Source organism: Staurois parvus, unplaced genomic scaffold (assembly GCF_062004578.1).
Source record: "Staurois parvus isolate SC_StPar_1 unplaced genomic scaffold, SC_StPar_1.0 ptg000774l, whole genome shotgun sequence".
Lineage (NCBI taxonomy): Eukaryota > Metazoa > Chordata > Amphibia > Anura > Ranidae > Staurois > Staurois parvus.
Window position 1 is genome coordinate 469,595 of NW_028318570.1, and position 19,881 is coordinate 489,475.

At 41.9% G+C, this 19,881-nt stretch overlaps 1 protein-coding gene across 4 annotated transcripts in view; it reads right to left on the reverse strand.

The window, feature by feature from the left end:
• CAPN9 (calpain 9) overlaps positions 1-19,881 on the reverse strand; it is an 834,396-nt gene that overhangs the window by 199,767 nt on the left and 614,748 nt on the right. For all 4 annotated transcript variants that reach the window (XM_089654542.1, XM_089654541.1, XM_089654540.1 and 1 more), the window contains exon 14: positions 8,656-8,713. In XM_089654542.1, coding sequence (XP_089510668.1) covers positions 8,656-8,713 — 58 coding nt within the window. The remainder of the gene's footprint in view (positions 1-8,655; positions 8,714-19,881) is intronic.

A 19,881-nucleotide genomic window follows, 5' to 3' on the forward strand; every position in this document is an offset into this window, starting at 1 on the left:
CCTCTCTGGGATCTTGAAGGGACAGGAAAAACGTAAAAAAAATGTGGTCCTAATTGGACCCAGTTTAGTGAACACACACACAAAGTAACCAACAGACAACCCAAATCCCTAATTGGGATCAGTGGCTAAAAATCAGCCTAAAAATATCAAACCAAACAAGTGACACATGAAAGTGAATCTCTGCAAAGGGCGATATAACTCCTATATAAAGTGACTCATGCTTAGTGAGAACTTTACAAAAAACTCCAAATATTAAAACAGATATCCTATCAGTTAAAACCACACAACAATCTCCCCCAATTGGTAACACATAAAAATATAACAAAAATTACTAAAAATATTGTATAGTGAAATATACTTATAAAAGTAAAAAACAGTATAAATAAAATAAATTATTATAAGTCCAAAAAAATGTGCGCATATGCCAAGTATTCCACTAATTCTTCCAAAACATGCAGGTGATGCAGTGGATGTGCATTACAGGTGATAAAATCCAAAAATGGCTGAATTGCCTCCTCACCTCCTTACCGTGACCCAATGGGCCAAAACGCTTGTGGGATCACAAATGGATCCTCCACAGACAGATTCCCCTCTATGGTATCCTTCCAAATAGTAAAGGCTACTTCAGTAGTGTGCATTTAGCATCTCAGGTCCTCTTCTGGTTCCCTTCAGATGTGAGTAACCATAATACAGCCAACTCACATATGGATCATAATAATGACATAAAAGAGAGATCCTCCATAGTGTAATACCATTTAATGTAAACAGAAAGACATAGCACCGCCAATTGCCAACTCACTTGGTATCAACAGAAAACAAACATTTAAACCACATGCTATGGGTGTGGTTTGCATGGGTTTTTAGGAGTAGCAAGATGGCGTCCACACCGGAAGTGCATCACCACGTGGCGTTTTGGCCCATTGGGTCACGGTAAGGAGGTGAGGAGGCAATTCAGCCATTTTTGGATTTTATCACCAGCGGCTGTAATGCACATCCACTGCATCACCTACATGTTTTGGAAGAATTAGTGGAACACTTGGCATATGTGCACATTTTTTTGGACTTTTATAATAATGTATTTTATTTATACTGTTGTTTACTTTTATAAGTATTTTTCACTATACCATATTTTTAGTCATTTTTGTTATTTTTATGTGTTACCAATTGGGGGAGATTGTTGTGGGGTTTTCATATATTTGTTTTAATATTTGGAGTTTTTTGTAAAGTTCTCACTAAGCATGAGTCACTTTTATATAGGAGTTATATCCCCCTTTGCAGGGATTCACTTTCATGTGTCACTTGTTTTTGTTTGATTTTTTTTAGGCTGATTTTTAGCCACTGATCCCAATTAGGGATTTGGGTTTTCTGTTGGTTACTTTGTTCACTAAACTGGGTCCAGTTAGTGTTTGCAATGAAACAGCATGTACTATAATGTACTATATATAGTATTGTGTGTTAATATCACTTGACCAGTAGATGGCACTGTACACTAAGGTTACTAGTTGTGCATATGTGTAAAACTTGTTGATTCTCTCTTCTCTTCCTCTCTCTCTCAAAGCAAGATGTCTGCTATCACTGTCTGCTGAAATGTGCTCTGTATGTTTGTAACTTAAGCCACACAAGTAAAACAGAATTCTGCCTCATCACAAACTACCAGTGTCTTCTCTAACACATAACCAACAGGTTATGGGCCCAGCTCCAGACACTGGAAAAAGGAGAACTACAAGCAAGTAAGTGCTGCATTTACAATCCTACCAAATCCTGTGTGAGGAAACAAGAGCTGTATCCAATTCAGTGAAAGATGGCAAGTGCTTCAGATATGAAGTTTACAATAGCAAAGCTCAACAATACCAACTACCAGCTATGGAAGTTTAAGCTTAAAATGCTGTTATCCAAAGATGACTTGTGGCAGGTACTAGATGCACACAGACCCAATGACAACCCGGAAGAATGGGACAGAAAAAACAGGCAAGCAAAAGCAGTCATAAGCCTGTTAGTGGAGGACGATCAACTCATTCATATAAGGAAAGAAAACACAGCTAAAGGTATGTGGACTGCATTACAAAAACTGCATGAACGTGCAAACCTAAACAGTAAACTATATCTGCAACGCAAACTGTATAAGATGAGGCTGGAAAAAGGGCAGGAAATGGGTGAACATGTACAGTGGGGATCGAAAGTTTGGGCACCCCAGCTAAAAATTTGTATAACTGTGCATAAAGAAGGCAAGGAAAGATGGAAAAATCTCCAAAAGGCATCAAATTACAGATTAGACATTCTTATAATATGTCAACAAAAGTTAGATTTTGTTTCCATCATTTACACTTTCAAAATAACAGAAAACAAAAAAATGGCGTCTGCAAAAGTTTGGGCACCCTGCAGAGTTAATATCTTGTACTGCCCCCTTTGGCAAGTATCACAGCTTGTAAACGCTTTTTGTAGCCAGCCAAGAGTCTTTCAATTCTTGCTTGAGGTATCTTTGCCCATTCTTCCTTACAAAAGTCTTCCAGTTCTTTGAGATTTCTGGGCTGTCTGTCACGCACTGCTCTTTTAAGGTCTATCCATAGATATTCAATTATGTTGAGGTCAGGAGATTGTGAAGGCCATGGCAAAACCTTCAGTTTACGCCTCTTGATGTAATCCCCCGTGGATTTAGAGGTGTGTTTAGGATCATTATCCATTTGTAAAAGCCATCCTCTCTTTAACTTCAGCTTTTTCACAGATGGCATCAAGTTACCATCCAAAATTTGCTGAAATTTTTTTGAATCCATTTTTCCTTCTACTCGTGAGATGTTCCCTGTGCCACTGGCTGCAACACAACCCCAAAGCATGATTGATCCAACCCCATGCTTAACAGTTGGACAGAGGTTCTTTTCATTAAATTTTGTGCCCCTTCTTCTCCAAACGTACCTTTGCTCATTCCGGCCAAAAATTTCAATTTTAACCTCATCGGTCCACAGAACTTGTTTCCAAAATGCCTCAGGCTTGTCTATATGTTCATTTGCAAAGTTCAAACGATGATTTTTGTGGTGAGGACATAGAAGAGGTTTTCTTCTGATGACTCCTCCTTGAAGACCATATTTGTACAAGTATCTCTTTATAGTGGAATAGTGTACCACAACTCCAGTGTCTGCCAGATCTTTCTGGAGGGATCGTGCAGTCAAACATGGGTTTTGAATTGTTTTTCTCACAATCCTGCGAGCTGTTCTGTCTGATATTTTTCTTGGTCTTCCAGATCTTGCTTTAACTTCCACTGTTCCTGATGACTGCCATTTCTTAATTACATTCCAAACAGAGGATATTGACATCTGAAAACGCTTTGCTATCTTCTTATAGCCTTCTCCAGCTTTGTGAGCGTCAACTATTTTCAGTTTCAGTTTTCTAGACAACTGCTTAGAAGAACCCATGGTGCTGATTGTTGGGGCAAGGTCAGACGAGTCTGGGCATTTATAACCTTTGAGATTGACATAACCTGGTCTTCCCAGACGATGATTGAGAACAATCCATGACACTGGCAGGTCTCAGCTTTGCAAAGGGGGCAGTGCATGCTATAAATTCTGCAGGGTGCCCAAACTTTTTCAGACACCATTTTTTTCTTTTCTGTTATTTGGAAAGTGTAAATGATGGAAATAAAATCTAACTTTTGTTGACATATTATAAGAATGTCTAATCTGTAATTTGATGCCTTTTGGAGATTTTTCCATCTTTCCATGGCTTCTTTATGCACATTAATACAAATTTTTAGCTGGGGTGCCCAAACTTTCGATCCCCACTGTAAATGCTATGCTAGAAATTGTGGACCAGCTGGGTGCAATAGGTGAAGAAATAAAAGACAACCATGTTGTGGCACTTCTGCTATGCAGCCTTCCAGAATCATACAGTGCCCTTATAAATGCTCTAGAACAGTGGTGGCGAACCCGTGGCACGCGTGCCACAGCCGGCACGCCGAGCCTTATCTGTGGGCACGCCAGGAGAATCCAGCGGCACGCTGTCTTCCCGGCTGTAGTGTGCGTGACAGCCGGGTCCCAAGTGCGCATGCACAAGAAGCAGTGCTCCTTGTGAATGGTAAGGCAGTACCTGGGACACATGACAGATCCCAGAAGCCGCCGGACCAATCACAAAGCGCAGCGCTTCTCGCGCATGCGCACTGGGCATCCGGCTGTCCGACGAGCGCCCACACTACAGAAGCCGGGAAGACAGCGCGCGGCTGGATCGAGGAACAGGTAAGATAAAAAAAAAAAAAACTCTGCGGAAGTAAGAGCGGGTACCTGTCAAATTCAGGTACCCGCTCCCCCTCCCTCCCCAAAGGTCAGCAGTCATCCCTGTGCTGTCCGCAGTCTCTGGTCATCCCTGTGCTGTGTCCCCAGTCTCTGGTCATCCCTGTGCTGTGTCCCCAGTCTCTGGTCATCCCTGTGCTGTGTCCCCAGTCTCTGGTCATCCCTGTGCTGTGTCCCCAGTCTCTGGTCATCCCTGTGCTGTGTCCCCAGTCTCTGGTCATCCCTGTGCTGTGTCCCCAGTCTCTGGTCATCTCCTGTGCTGTGTCCCCAGTCTCTGGTCATCTCCTGTGCTGTGTCCCCAGTCTCTGGTCATCCCTGTGCTGTGTCCCCAGTCTCTGGTCATCTCCTGTGCTGTGTCCCCAGTCTCTGGTCATCTCCTGTGCTGTGTCCCCAGTCTCTGGTCATCTCCTGTGCTGTGTCCCCAGTCTCTGGTCATCTCCTGTACTGTGTCCGCAGTCTCTGGTCATCCCTGTACTGTGTCCGCAGTCTCTGGTCATCCCTGTACTGTGTCCGCAGTCTCTGGTCATCTCCTGTACTGTGTCCGCAGTCTCTGGTCATCTCCTGTACTGTGTCCGCAGTCTCTGGTCATCCCTGTACTGTGTCCGCAGTCTCTGGTCATCCCTGTACTGTGTCCGCAGTCTCTGGTCATCCCTGTACTGTGTCCGCAGTCTCTGGTCATCCCTGTACTGTGTCCGCAGTCTCTGGTCATCCCTGTACTGTGTCCGCAGTCTCTGGTCATCCCTGTACTGTGTCCGCAGTCTCTGGTCATCCCTGTACTGTGTCCGCAGTTCTGGTCATCCCTGTACTGTGTCCGCAGTCTCTGGTCATCCCTGTACTGTGTCCGCAGTCTCTGGTCATCCCTGTACTGTGTCCGCAGTCTCTGGTCATCCCTGTACTGTGTCCGCAGTCTCTGGTCATCCCTGTACTGTTAATTAGTTTGCACTACTGTACGAGTTGTTTTTTCTAAACCAAAAGCTCGATATTCAGGTTTCATTGCAGTGTTGGCACTTTGAAAGAAATAAGTTGGTTTTGGGTTGCAGTTTGGGCACTCGGGCTCAAAAAGGTTCGCCATCACTGCTCTAGAAACTTGACCGGAAACTGAACTGACGCTAGAATATGTTAAGGGAAAATTAATTGATGAATATAGCAGAAGAAAGGAAAATTTGCATAGTGAAGAGAACGAGAGACCAGAGGCAGCTCTGAAGGTGGATGAGGGCATAAGACAAAGCAAAGAAACCAGGGTATGTTTTTGCTGCAAAAAGGCCGGTTACCTGAAAAAGAACTGTTCAATCTGGAAAGCTGAGCAGCGAAAGCGGGAGCTACCCACAAGAGAAAGAGCTAAAGCGGTCATGAAAAAAAATGAAAGTGCATCAGGGAGTGGTACTTTTAAAGTGACTCAGAATAGTACCTCACACGGATGGTACATTGATTCAGGGGCAACAAGTCACATGACAAGCGATGAGACATTCTTCACAGAAATTGATTTTAGTGTAAAAGATAAAGTCTTCCTAGCAAATGGGAAAAGTATTACAGCGGAAGGTAATGGTCAGGGATTTCTGAACTGCAAAACGCCATCAGGGGGCAAGCAGAGCATCCTTGTAAAAAATGTTCTATATGTTCCAAGCCTACAAGGAAGCCTCCTATCAGTTAAAACCCTTGCAAGCAATGGACTCACTGTCCTGTTCAGAAGTAATGAATGCACAATTCAAAATGGAAAGCAAATTCTAGCAAGAGGAAGATTAAATGAACATCTGTACAAACTCATCACTGAAAGTGAGAAGGCTAATGCGGCAACTCATAACCCACATGACAAGTGCATCCACCTGTGGCATAGAAGATTGGGGCATCGAAATCCAGAAGCTATAAAGGACTTTGCAAAGAGAGGTCTATCAGAAGACATGAAAATATTGCCTTGCCACACACTCAGCAAGTGCACATGTTGCATCAAAGCAAAGGCCACCCGAACCCCTCTTCCACAGACCAGTCAGAGTAAAACCATTAAATCCATGGAACTGATACACAGTGATGTGTGCAGACCAATGAAAACCATCACACCTGGCGGGAATAGATATTTACTGACTTTCATCGACGATTATTCCAGGTACACAATAACGTATCTAATGAAGCACAAAAGTGAGACATTAGAAAAACTTCAAGAGTTTGTAGCTATGACAAGCAACAAGTTTCAAAGGAAACCTGGAATAATACGCACTGACAAAGGAGGGGAATATATGAATAAAGAGATGGAATCATACCTAAAGAAACAAGGTATTATACACCAAACAACTGTACCATACACACCTGAGCAAAACGATGTAGCGGAAAGAAAGAATCGCACTCTTGTAGAAATGACCAGATGTATGATTTCGGACGCTGCCTTACCTAACAAATACTGGGGAGAAGCAATAATGACTGCAACATACCTACAAAACAGGCTCCCATCTAAAGCTATTGAGAGTACACCATATGAAATGTGGAATGGATCAAAACCTAACGTAGGACATATTCGAGTGTTTGGCTGTAAAGCATATGCCCACATTCCAAGTCAAAAACGCTCCAAGTTGGAGAACAAAGCCATAGAAGGCATTCTGGTGGGCTACAGTGAGCAGAGTAAGGGATATAGAATCCTTTGTCCAAAGACCAACAAGGTCACAGTAAGCCGCAGTGTTTATTTTGATTAAAGTGAAGCACCAGATAATACAATTCTTGAAATATGTGAAGAGGATTTACGCGCTGAATCGGCAAGAGACACTGACCCATGTGAAGCAGGACAAGAGCCAGAACAAGAAGTGGAACTTACAATCAACGAGCCAATAGAACCCACTGAACAACAAGAAATCAGAAGATCCTCTCGAATGACAAAAGGGATACCACCCCGCAGGTTATCATACGCTGCTAAAACACATCAAACACAGGAGCCAACATCCTGGGAAGACATAGAAGCTTTGTCAAGAAGGGAAGCCGATCAGTGGAGAAAAGCAGCTGAAGAAGAAATAAAATCACTTCAAGAAAATAAAACTTGGTCACTAACAGAACTCCCTCCTGGTCGCAAAACCATCGGAAGCAAATGGACTTTTAAAGTAAAATATGATACAGAAGGAAACATCTATAGATACAAAGCAAGATTAGTTGCCAAGGGATACTCCCAGAAATTTGGAGAAGATTACGATGAGACATTTGCTCCAGTTGTGAAACATTCTACCATAAGAACACTCCTTAGTATTGCTGCCAGAAAGGGAATGCAAGTAAAGCATCTAGATGTCAAAACTGCCTTTTTGTATGGAGACATCAAGGAGGATCTGTACATGGAACAGCCACCAGGATTTGAGAAAGAAAAGAATCTTGTATGCAAACTACAAAAGAGCATCTATGGGCTCAAGCAAGCGGCGAGAGCATGGAATGAAAAAGTGAACAAAATACTCAGAAAAGAAGGGTTCTCAAAAAGTAAAGCAGATCCATGTCTGTATTCAAAGAATCAAGAGAACAAATGAACATACATCCTAATATACTTCGATGACATCTTGACGTGTTTTGAACAAGAAGGGGACTATGACCAAATAGTTCACAAACTGAAACAAAATTTTGAAATTAAAGAGTTGGGGAACATTACTCACTACCTAGGAATTCAAATAGAGCGGGAAGAGGATGGAAGCTATCTTCTTAACCAAAGTCAGAAAATTACAGAAATGTTAGAACATTTTCACATGCAAGATGCAAAGGAAGCGAAAACACCAAGGGAACGTCATTGTTTTCTACAAAAGAGACTAAATGTCATAAGATTATGCACATGCTGTTGAGAAGGGGTGTTGGGAATGCAACAGCATATACTATAATGTACTATATATAGTATTGTGTGTTTATCACTTGACCAGTAGATGGCACTGTACACTAAGGTTACTAGTTGTGCATATGTGTAAAACTTGTTTATTCTCTCTTCTCTTCCTCTCTCTCTCTCAAAGCAAGATGTCTGCTATCACTGTCTGCTGAAATGTGCTCTTTATGTTTGTAACTTAAGCCACACAAGTAAAACAGAATTCTGCCTCATCACAAACTACCAGTGTCTTCTCTAACACATAACCAACAGTTAGGACCATGTTTTTTCACATTTTTCCTGTCCCTTCAAGATCCCAGAGAGGATCAAATCATTATATATGTGTCACAGTATATTTTTTTTATCATATATAGTTATATTATTTTTTATGTATTAGCGCTACACCATTATATTTATATTCTAAGTGCGTGTGACAAATGCAAAAAAAGGGAAAAGTTTTGGGGTTAGATATGATAAAGTAATGATAGATCAGAGCCTTATGAAGTCTGCAAATACAGGTGATTTTTAATTGAATTTAAAAATAGAAGTTTGATGTGCTGAACTTACTTCTTTGCAGAACCACATTCAGAACATATTGCAGCTCTTGAGCACTAACCTCCAAGTCCTGTAATTCAAAAACATTAAAAGTTACTAATTTAACAAGAGTGGCAGAACAGTTAAAGAATGTTACCCCAATATGTCATATAACTGATATGTGTCTGTTGCACCATGCACTTGTGTTAAAAAGTATCCTGTACTTTTTGTACTACTTCCTTTGTATGAAATGCCTGGCGATCCTGACAGTCCCCCTGTTATCCTATTTCAAACTGACCACGCTAGGCATATAAACACATCTATCCCAGTGTGGTCAGTTTTCTAGCTGTGCTGGGGTCAAAGCCTGCTTGTCCTAAAATGATCAGACTTGTGCTGATACTCCTCTCTACACCGCCATTCACCGCTGCTTCTCCAAGTTCCATATGCAACTGAGAAAAGATTGTGTGATCCTTTATAAATAAAGATATTTAAAGTGTTTTTTTTTAATATATATACACAAATGTTTTTTGCTTTTTATTTCTATTTCAAACCGAATGGGTTATTTTAAAAAGGTTCACATATACTTAATTACGTTTTTTGTTTTAGATATTTCCTGTTCCATATCTTGATTACTGTATTTTATATATAGATCTGTAGACTGCTGTATATGTCAAGCAATACACTCAAAAGTTCTGTTAAATGACTGCTGTGATATGATTTATTAGAGTATCAGATAAACCACTGTACAGAACTTTAAAGCAAACACATTCTGAATATAAAATGAGCTGATGCTTTTATATATATATATATATATATATATATATATATATATATATATATATAAAACATATGAATAGGAAAAAAGGTTTTTCAAATTACTTACAGGAAAAAAAAAAAAAAAAAGGATTTACATTAAGATGATCACATTCTTCCTTCTGAAACTGAAAGTAACAGGATGCCTAGATATACGTACTCCCTCTCTGGCTTGTTTTGGTTTGAACTGGTGCACACAATTTTTGTTGATTAATAAAAATATCTCCATAAACATCTTTATAAATTATTAGTTATGTTAAAATAATTTTGCTTGGTAATTTTTCATTTTATTTGAAGTGCGATAAAAATAGGCACAAAAATGCTAATAGAAATAAAAGCTGTCTAGGATAAAGAGAGGCTGACTTTGCCTTACTAGCTCCACTAAAGGGAAAACATGGAGGGCATCTGCTTGATTCAATAGCTATTTTGGGAGCTGGTACCTCCAGGACTCCATTTATGGTGTAGGAGTGAATTAAGTTTGTGTTCTCTTGTGAAATTGACTCCTCCCACTACCCCACTCAACTAAAACTTTTTTTTAAACCTTTAGGTACTTGGTTGTCTAGAGGTATTATACCTCGATTTTTCTTTACTACTTGCCTTAGCAGGGTCGTACTGTACATAATAAACCCACCTAGGATTACTTACTTGTGTTGATTAGCAAGTGTTTTCAGTAAGGCATACTTTCCTTTAGGGAAGCGGCCTACAGTGGTTTCCCACAATGTGAAAGGCTTAAACACCCCCCCCCCCAAAAAAAAAAAGTCTTGATTCTAAACAAACGCAAAAAAAATAAGACCTTTACTTGTCTTTCTGAATGAGACACGTTTCAAGAAAAAAATTCCTAAGCTCACTGATAACTTTTTTACCACAGTCCCAAGCCCACTTTTGAAAACAAAAGGGGCATCTATCTTGATAAGTAGAGATGCCCCCTTCATCCTATTACAACAACTGGTAGACCCAGAGGGGTGTTTTCTGTTTCTCAAAGGCACGTGTGTTGGGAAGCCCATTACTTGGGCAAATGTTTACTTTCCAAATACATCCCAGCTATCTTTTTACCATCACAAGAACTAAAATGGTTTTCTTCTGGCGGTTTCATTTTAGGAGACTTTAATGTTCCTCTAAATCAAGTGAAAGGCACCTCCTCTGGGAAAATCCTATACAGGATTCTTAAAAGAATTAAATCACTACTACAATCTTTAATGGTGGTTGATTCATGGTGCACCAAGAATCCGTCTGACAAATATTATACCTTCTACTCAATTCCCCATAACAGATACTAACGTGTTGACTACATCTTTATTTCCCAAAGAGACCTTCCTTGTCTCACTAATGCTTTCACGGGTATTCAATCTATTTTGGACCATCAAAAACCTTTTCCACAAAAACTGTATGCAATACCCTATTAATCTTTCTGTAAATGTCCAAAGTAATTCCAAAGTGTCCACAACAAATATAGTCCAAAGTGTCCACAAACATTATTATTCAATCTTCCAAATATCGTGGGAAAATTCAGGATATCTCAAAAATAAAAAAAACTACATATAGTGCATTACCCTTAATCAGAAAAATATTGATTTCATGCAAACCACTCGTGAGAGGAAAAAAAAAATTTTTTAAATTGCATATTTTAAATATATATATACACATACATATATATATATATATATATATATATATATATATATATAGTGAATCAAAACACACACAGCACTCTGTGAATCTAAATAAGCATGAATACCATACTAAATACTTAATGCATCAAATTATAAGTGAACAATCAGTGACCTTCCACTAGTGAAATAAATCCACAGCAAATTACACAATCTGTGATAATGTGCTCAATTTTGTGATTCCACGCTCTAGTAGGATTCAGTACAATTACCCTCTCTCTGCTTCAACCAGCAATGCAAGCATTCCAGGGTAATTTCAGCTTCCTCCCTGCGGATGTATCCACTTCAATCTCCCCCGCTCCTCATAGGGCAGAAAGGACAAATTCAGTGGAGTGTAAAGGGGTAACAAATAAACTTTATTTAGATCTTACATCAACATAGGAACCATCTATCCTTCCAGTAATTCACACAGCCAAATTCCAACAACGAAGATGGCCGCGCCACTCCTTCCGGTATTGCGTCTGACGTCACGAGCTGACGCGTTTCGTCACTTCCGACTTCTTCTCAAGGGACGTTTGCATGAAATCAATATTTTTCTGATTTAAGGGTAATGCACTATATGTAGTTTTTTTTTATTTTTGAGGTATCCTGGATTTTCCCACGATATTTGGAAGATTGAATAATAATTTTTGTGGACACTTTGGACTTACTTTGGACATTTACAGAAAGATTAATAGGGTATTGCATACAGGTTTTGTGGAAAAGGTTTTTGATGTTTGCACTTTCAAGGGTGAAAGGTTGACTTTTCTTTGGGTGATTACACTTAGAGTTTTGTTTATTATTTTTGTTTATTGCTATTTTGGACCATGCTCCTATATCAGTTTCTGTAGATCTCAAACCACCACAATCCAAGGTTTTTAACTGAAGACTTAATGCTTCTTTACTGAAAGGCTTTTCCCACCAACATAGCGCACCAGATTACTAGCTATTTTGCTAACAACATCGGGGATAAAACTGCACCATTAATAATATGGGAAGCACATAAATGTGTAGTCAGGGGTGAAATTATAAAATTGGGCGCTAAAATTTAGGGACCTTAGATTCTACGCCCCTTGAGGGTTAGGGACTGATGTGAATTTACAATATATATGTAAAGTGCTGCGTAAATTGACGGCACTATATAAGTACATGTAATAAATAAATAAAAGGAAAAAAAACTAAACTTTGGAACAGGAGTGGCCAATTTCCTTGATAAATAGAACCAAGGTAAAAGTTAGTACAGTACCTCTAGAAGGAAAACTTGATTAAACAGTCAAATTTTAGAAAATTAAAAACCGAAGAAAAGATTAAACATATCCTCCCCTCACAAGTCAGTGAAGAGTTAATACAATTTTCTTTAGGTCCCTAAGGTAAGGATACTGTGGCACTAACCAGAAGCAAAAGGGATGCTTGAAAACCCGAATGACAAAAATAGAAAGGAACAAAGGAGTGTGCAATGATTTTGCACAATAAAAACAATACTTTTTACAGATGAATTTTTTACTGATGCAAGTTAAGAAAAAAATGGATCTATATAACCCAGCTAAAAAGGGTACCTCTTGTATGATGGTGGAAGACAGCCAACTAGTGCTAGGGCCATTGGCACTGCTGCATGAGAGCTGTGATCTATCCCCTGTCAGGCTGGGTAATTGCCATATAAAAAACCTGCAAGCATTCAATGCTCCTTGCCAGGGCTCATTTGAGGCTGTGCTCAATTCCTGCAAGGGATAGCAGCAATCAGCAGCTTCTCTGGCCATCTCAGTGGAACTTGTACACACATAAATTGTCAGTCCATGAAGAGCCAAGTTAATTAAGCCCTCCTATCCTTTACAGCCAAGGAAGCTGCCATCTTAGCCTCCGTCTGATCTGCAGTTGGAAGGGTGCTGCACATGCGATTTATTACACCGGCCATTTGCTGGCATGACAGTTTGCTTGGGAAAACAAGTAGATGTGACAGTTATCATTCATCCAGTGATGTACCAGGTGATGTGACTGGTCAGCAACCCAGTATTTTAATGGTTTTCCAAAACAGATGCAGAAAAAAAAAGACAAGACTAATTGAATATTAGTTGCTTAATGATTTGTTTGTGTTTATTGGTTTTGTTTTAAAGTGATGAGACTTTCAAGAAAGGAAAAAATAAGGTCCCATTTACACCACCAGCTGTGGTAAAATGCTATAGAATGTTTGTTACAAGTATATGTAAGTGTATGCATGCATGCGTAGACTTAAAATTTCTGACTGAAATTTTAGCCTACTACATTAACACTGGTATCACTAAACTTTAACCATAAGATCGAGTTCCTAATTTTTGTTCCAGGATATCAGGGAAGTGAAAATGTCTCAAGGCTGTTTACAGCTTATTGACCTATTAAAAACAAAAAAGATAGCTTCCCTATATCAAAAAGTCAATGGAAATATAAATACGAGTAGAACACCTCTTGTCTAAAGCCTCAGTTGTAAAGAACCGCTTTGCTCCATAGACGTGTACCTCTGTCTCCACAGTTACATTTCCTTGTTTGTTGTGGGTTTATCAATATGTGTACTTTGTTGTCCACTCTACTTGTGTATATATGTATACAAGTATGATTTTTCAGTTATTTGTATGAAACCATGCCTAAAGTGTTTTTGAAAGTTTTTACCACTAAATATATTCAATAAATCACACAAAAGGTATTCAATACATTTTTAGTTTCCTATATGTCACAGTAGACTGGTTTAAAATTTGTCCACTTGGTATTGTCTGTGGTCAGCTTAGAAAACATGCTGTTTGCCTTGTCATTTGAGTCTGTGGTGAATGATGTGCCATGCCAAAGTTGAGGCCAAAAAAATGTTTTTAACGTGTGATAGTAGTCTTCTGGCTTTGCTTGCTGCATGCAATTGCTCAGTCAGCGGTCTACATGAACCCCTAGACTCCTTTCCATCCTCGACTCCCCGAGAGGCTTTCCCGCTAGAGAGTATTTTGTATGCATATTTTAGCTCCCAATTGCATTACTGTATATTTATAATTATTTATATTAAATAAAATATATTTTACATAGATATTAAACCTCACCTGCCATAAAGCTACTCAGCCCCACATTTTATTTTGGTCCTCTTGCCATACTCTTTTTTTTTTTTTTTTTTTTTTTTTTTATACTTTTTGCCCTGCTTAGTTTGGTATCATCAGTAAACACAGAGATTGCACTTTATATATTTCAGCCTCTATATCAATTATGAACAAGGTAAACCGAAATGGTCCCAGAACAGAGACCTGGGTGATACTACTTGAAACTATTCAGAAAATGAGTCATTTATCACTACTCTCTGAATGCCTTCCTGTAACAAGTTTTCTATTCATATACGTACATACAAATTTCTTGATGCCAATAGACCTAATTTGTAGAGTAAGAGTTTCTGGTTGTATCAAATGCTTTAGCATCATCCAGGCAAGCTATGGTCACATGCCTTTTTCTATCCAAATTACTGCTCACTTCCTCATAATACTGTATGTTAAAATGATGGCCTGGCAAGAATGTTCGATCATAAATCCATGCTGGTTACTACTAATGATACCATTTTCACTGGCAAATTCATGGACCATTCCTTCTAATATGAATACTACTGATGTTAGGCTGATTGGTGTGTAGTTTCAAAGTACACTATATTGCCAAAAGTATTGGGACACTCCTCCAAATTATTGAATTGAGGTGTTCCAATCACGTCCATGGCCACAGATGTATAAAACAAGCACCTAGACATGCAGATGGCTTCTGCAAACATTTGTAAATGGGTTGCTCTCAGGAGCTCAGTGAATTCAAGCATGGTACAGTGATAGGTTGCCACCTGTGCAATAAGTCCATCCGTGAAATTTCCTTGCTACTAAATATTCCATGGTCAACTGTTGTTGGTATTATAAAAAAGTGGAAGCAAATGGAAACAACAGCAACTCAGCCATGAAGTAGTAGGCCACGTAAAATGACAGAGCGGGGTTAGGGCATGCTGAAAAGCACAGTGCGCAGAAGTCACCAAGGCCTTGATTCACTATTGGGCGTGGGCGCATATTTATGGGCTTAAGCCCAATTTTCATGGGCGTCCGTCCATTTTTTACCCTGCAACCTAATTCACTATTGACCGGAGCCCATAAGCAGACGCCCAATCTAATTCACAAAAAGACACACGCCCGGAATCAGACTCACAAAAGCAGACTTGCTAAGAAGCACGTCTAACACCATGAAAAATCACTGTAGAGACATGTTCACTTAGAAATTTGCTTTGCCAAATATCAGGACTTCACTTTAAACAATATCTGCTATTTCCAAAAAAATTAAGAATGTGTTAAAAATCGTTTTTTTCAAGGAAATCGACACAGTAAAAATCTAGACGCCCGTGCAGTGTCTTTGGCAGATAGAACTGAGCATGTGCAGAACACCTTTTAGACCTCTGCCATGGGCGTTTGCTTTTTAGCCACTGACTAATAGTGAATCTGATTGTGGATTCCTCTGACAGCCGGCACTCAGTCGCGACTACTGTGTTTAATAAACAGCACTCGGCATATCTTCATGTAATCTAATTAGATTTCCTTAGTTCTAGTGATTCTATTTTTGTTTCTTATCCTTTATAATTATTTCTGTAATGATTTTACTTATTTTGAAGGTCTAGATAATATTTATTTTGAAAGCTGAATGTAAAAATAAAGGTCCGCAATAAAAAAAAAAAAAAAAAAAACAGCGTGGGTCCCCCCTCTCATCCATACCAAGCCCTTCAGGTCTGGTATGGATATTAAGGGGGAACTCCATGCTGAAATTTAAAAAAAAAACAGCGTGAGTCCCCCTCAGTATCCATACCAGACCTTTATCCGAGCATGCAGCCCGGCAGGTCAGGAAAGGGGGGGGGGGGGACGAGCGAGCGCCCCCCCCTCCTGAACCATACCAGGCCACATGCCCTCAACATGGGGGGGGTGCTTTGGGGCAGGGGGGCTCCCCCCCAAAGCACCTTGTCCCCATGTTGATGAGGACAAGGGCCTCTTCCCCACAACCCTGGCCGGTGGTTGTGGGGGTCTGCGGGTGGGGGGCTTATCATAATCTGGAAGCCCCCTTTAACAAGGGGGCCCCCAGATCCCGGCCCCCCCCCTACGTGAATGATTCTGCGGTACACGGTCCGCAGACTCATTCACAAAAAAACTAAGTGTGGTGTAAAAAAAACAAAGTACAGGGTCTTTGACAAGTCCTTTATTAAAACAATGTCCCCCGAAGTAGATCCAACGTCAATCGTGGCGACGGCGACCCGAAAAAAGGAAAAAAAAAAAAAAAGTTCCGCTCCCGTCCAAGGCTTCCAGCCTAGTGAAGAAAAGCCTAGCTGACATTTCTTATATAGGTATGGGCGGGGCCAGCCGGGGACATCATCCCAGTGACCCGCCCCATGTCACATGCTTGCTGTTCCCGGCTGGCCCCGCCCCATACCTATATAAGAAATGTCAGCTAGGCTTTTCTTCACTAGGCTGGAAGCCTTGGACGGGAGCGGAACCTTTTTTTTTTTTTTCCTTTTTTCGGGTCGCCGCCGCGATTGACGTTGGATCTACTTCGGGGGACATTGTTTTAATAAAGGACTTGTCAAAGACCCTGTACTGTGTTTTTTTTACACCACACTTAGTTTTTTTGCGAATAAGTCTGCGGACCGTGTACCGCAGAATCATTCACGTAGGGGGGGGGGCCGGGATCTGGGGGCCCCCTTGTTAAAGGGGGCTTCCAGATTCTGATAAGCCCCCCCGCCCGCAGACCCCCACAACCACCGGCCAGGGTTGTGGGGAAGAGGCCCTTGTCCTCATCAACATGGGGACAAGGTGCTTTGGGGGGGGAGCCCCCCTGCCCCAAAGCACCCCCCCATGTTGAGGGCATGTGGCCTGGTATGGTTCAGGAGGGGGGGGCGCTCGCTCGTCCCCCCCCTTTCCTGACCTGCCGGGCTGCATGCTCGGATAAGGGTCGGTATGGATATTGAGGGGACCCACGCTGTTTTTATTTTTAATTTCAGCGTGGAGTTCCCCCTTAATATCCATACCAGATCCGAAGGGCTTGGTACAGATGGGAGGGGGGACCCCACGCCAGTTATTTAAAAAACAGTTTCTAATTCCCCGCAATACTTTGACATTCAACTGTCAGTGGGGAACTCCGCCGACAGCTGAAACATGAGCGCTGCATTGGTTTTCACTACTAAAACGCCGCATGAGTTGATAACATAACTCATGCGGGATTTTAGAAGCGACAGCCATGTGTTAATGTTTCAGCTGTCAGCGGGGTTCCCCACTGACAGCTGAATGTAAAATAATTCCCTTTATAGCATAAATAATAATAAAAAAAAGCGTGGGGTCCCCCCTCCCATCCATACCAAGCCCTTTGGATCTGGTATGGATATTAAAGGGGAACTCCACGTCGAAATTTAAAAAAAAAAAACAGCGTGGGTCCCCTCAATATCCATACCAGACCCTTATCCGAGCATGCAGCCCGGCAGGTCAGGGAAGGGGGGGGGGGGACGAGCGAGCACCCCCCCCCTCCTGAACCATACCAGGCCACATGCCCTCAACATGAGGGGGGTGCTTTGGGGCAGGGAGGGCTCCCCCCCCCAAAGCACCTTGTCCCCATGTTGATGAGAACAAGGGCCTCTTCCCCACAACCCTGGCCGGTGGTTGTGAGGGTCTGCGGGCGGGGGGCTTATCAGAATCTGGAAGCCCCCTTTAACAAGGGGGCCCCCAGATCCCGCCCCCCCCCCCTACGTGAATGATTCTGCGGTACACGGTCCGCAGACTCATTCACAAAAAAACTAAGTGTGGTGTAAAAAAAACAGTACAGGGTCTTTGACAAGTCCTTTATTAGAGCAATGTCCCCCGAAGTAGATCCAACGTCAATCACGGCGGCGGCGGCAGGGACCCGAAAAAAGAAAAAAATAAAAAAGGTTCCGCTCCCGTCCGAGGCTTCCAGCCTAGTGAAGAAGAGGCTAGCTGACATTTCTTATATAGGTATGGGGCGGGGCCAGCCGGGGACATCATCCCCGCCCCTTACCTATTTGAGAAATGTCACCCTGTCTCTCCACTGAGGCTAACTAGCTGAATGCAGGAGACAGTCTGACATTTCTTATATAGGTATGGGGCGGGGTCAGCCGGGAAGAGCAAGCATGTGACATGGGGCGGGTCACTCAGATGATGTCCCCGGCTGGCCCCGCCCCATACCTATATAAGAAATGCCAGCTAGCCTCTTCTTGACAAGGCTGGAAGCCTCGGACGGGAGAGGAGCTTTTTTTTTTTTCCGGGTCCCTGCCGCCGCAGCCGCGATTGACGTTGGATCTACTTCGGGGGACATTGTTTTAATAAAGGACTTGTCAAAGACCCTGTACTGTGTTTTTTTTTTACACCACACTTAGTTTTTTTGTGAATGAGTCTGCGGACCTTGTACCGCAGAATCATTCACGTAGGGGGGGGGACCGGGACCTTGTTAAAGGGGGCTTCCAGATTCTGATAAGCCCCCCGCCCGCAGACCCCCACAACCACCGGCCAGGGTTGTGGGGAAGAGGCCCTTGTCCTCATCAACATGAGGACAAGGTGCTTTGGGGGGGGGAGCCCCCCCTGCCCCAAAGCACCCCCCCATGTTGAGGGCATGTGGCCTGGTATGGTTCAGGAGGGGGGGCGCTCGCTCGTCCCCCCCCCCTTTCCTGACCTGCCGGGCTGCATGCTCGGATAAGGGTCTGGTATGGATATTGAGGGGGACCCACGCTGGTTTTTTTTTTAATTCCAGCGTGGAGTTCCCCCTTAATATCCATACCAGATCCGAAGGGCTTGGTACAGATGGGAGGGGGGACCCCACGCTTTTTTTTTTATTATTTATGCAATAAAGGGAATTATTTTACATTCAGCTGTCAGTGGGGAACCCCGCTGACAGTTGAAACATTAACTCATGGCTGTCGCTCCTACAATCCCGCATGAGTTATGTTATCAACTCATGCAGCATTTTAGTAATGAAAACCAATGCAGCGCTCATGTTTCAGCTGTCGGCGGATTTCCCCACTGACAGTTGAATGTCAAAGTATTGCAGTGATTTATAAACAGTTCTTTAAATAACTGGCGTGGGGTCCCCCCTCCCATCCATACTAAGCCCTTCGGGTCTCGTATGGATGTTAAGGGGTAACTCCACGCTGAAATTAAATAAAAAACAGCATGGGGTACCCCCCTAAATCCATAACACATACTTATCCGAGCATGCAGCCCGGCAGGTCAGGAAAGGGGGGGGGACAACGAGCGAGCGCCTCCCCCTCTCATGAACCATACCAGGCCACATGCCCATACCAAATTATTCAAACATTTGTAAACAGACCAATTAACTGAAATGGTTTGACATTTGTACCCCAAATATGACGTTCCCTGAGGTAAACCGAGGTACGCCTGTATTAGTATTGCAATCCTTTGTATTGGGATACATAGAACCAACATACATCTGAATTGGCAACATAGCACAACATTTGTGTCACATTGGAGATATCTGGCTAGTTATACTGACCTTGCCCAGGGACCTAGGATTGATTCACAGCACAGAAATACAGGCTGGGTTAGCAATGTAGCTCCGTGGATTAGTGGTTAGCACTACTGCCTCATAACTCTAGGGTTGTAGGTTTGAATCCCAACCCCGGCGAGGTAGTAGCATGATCTCCGTGTGTGGCTGTCTTCACATACATATTCTGGCAACATCTTTGCTTTCTGTCTAAATGATCCCTAAAATGTGAATTAGAATGAGGCCTTGTCTGTTGAAACACCTTCAAAGCTGCACCTTATGTGAATGT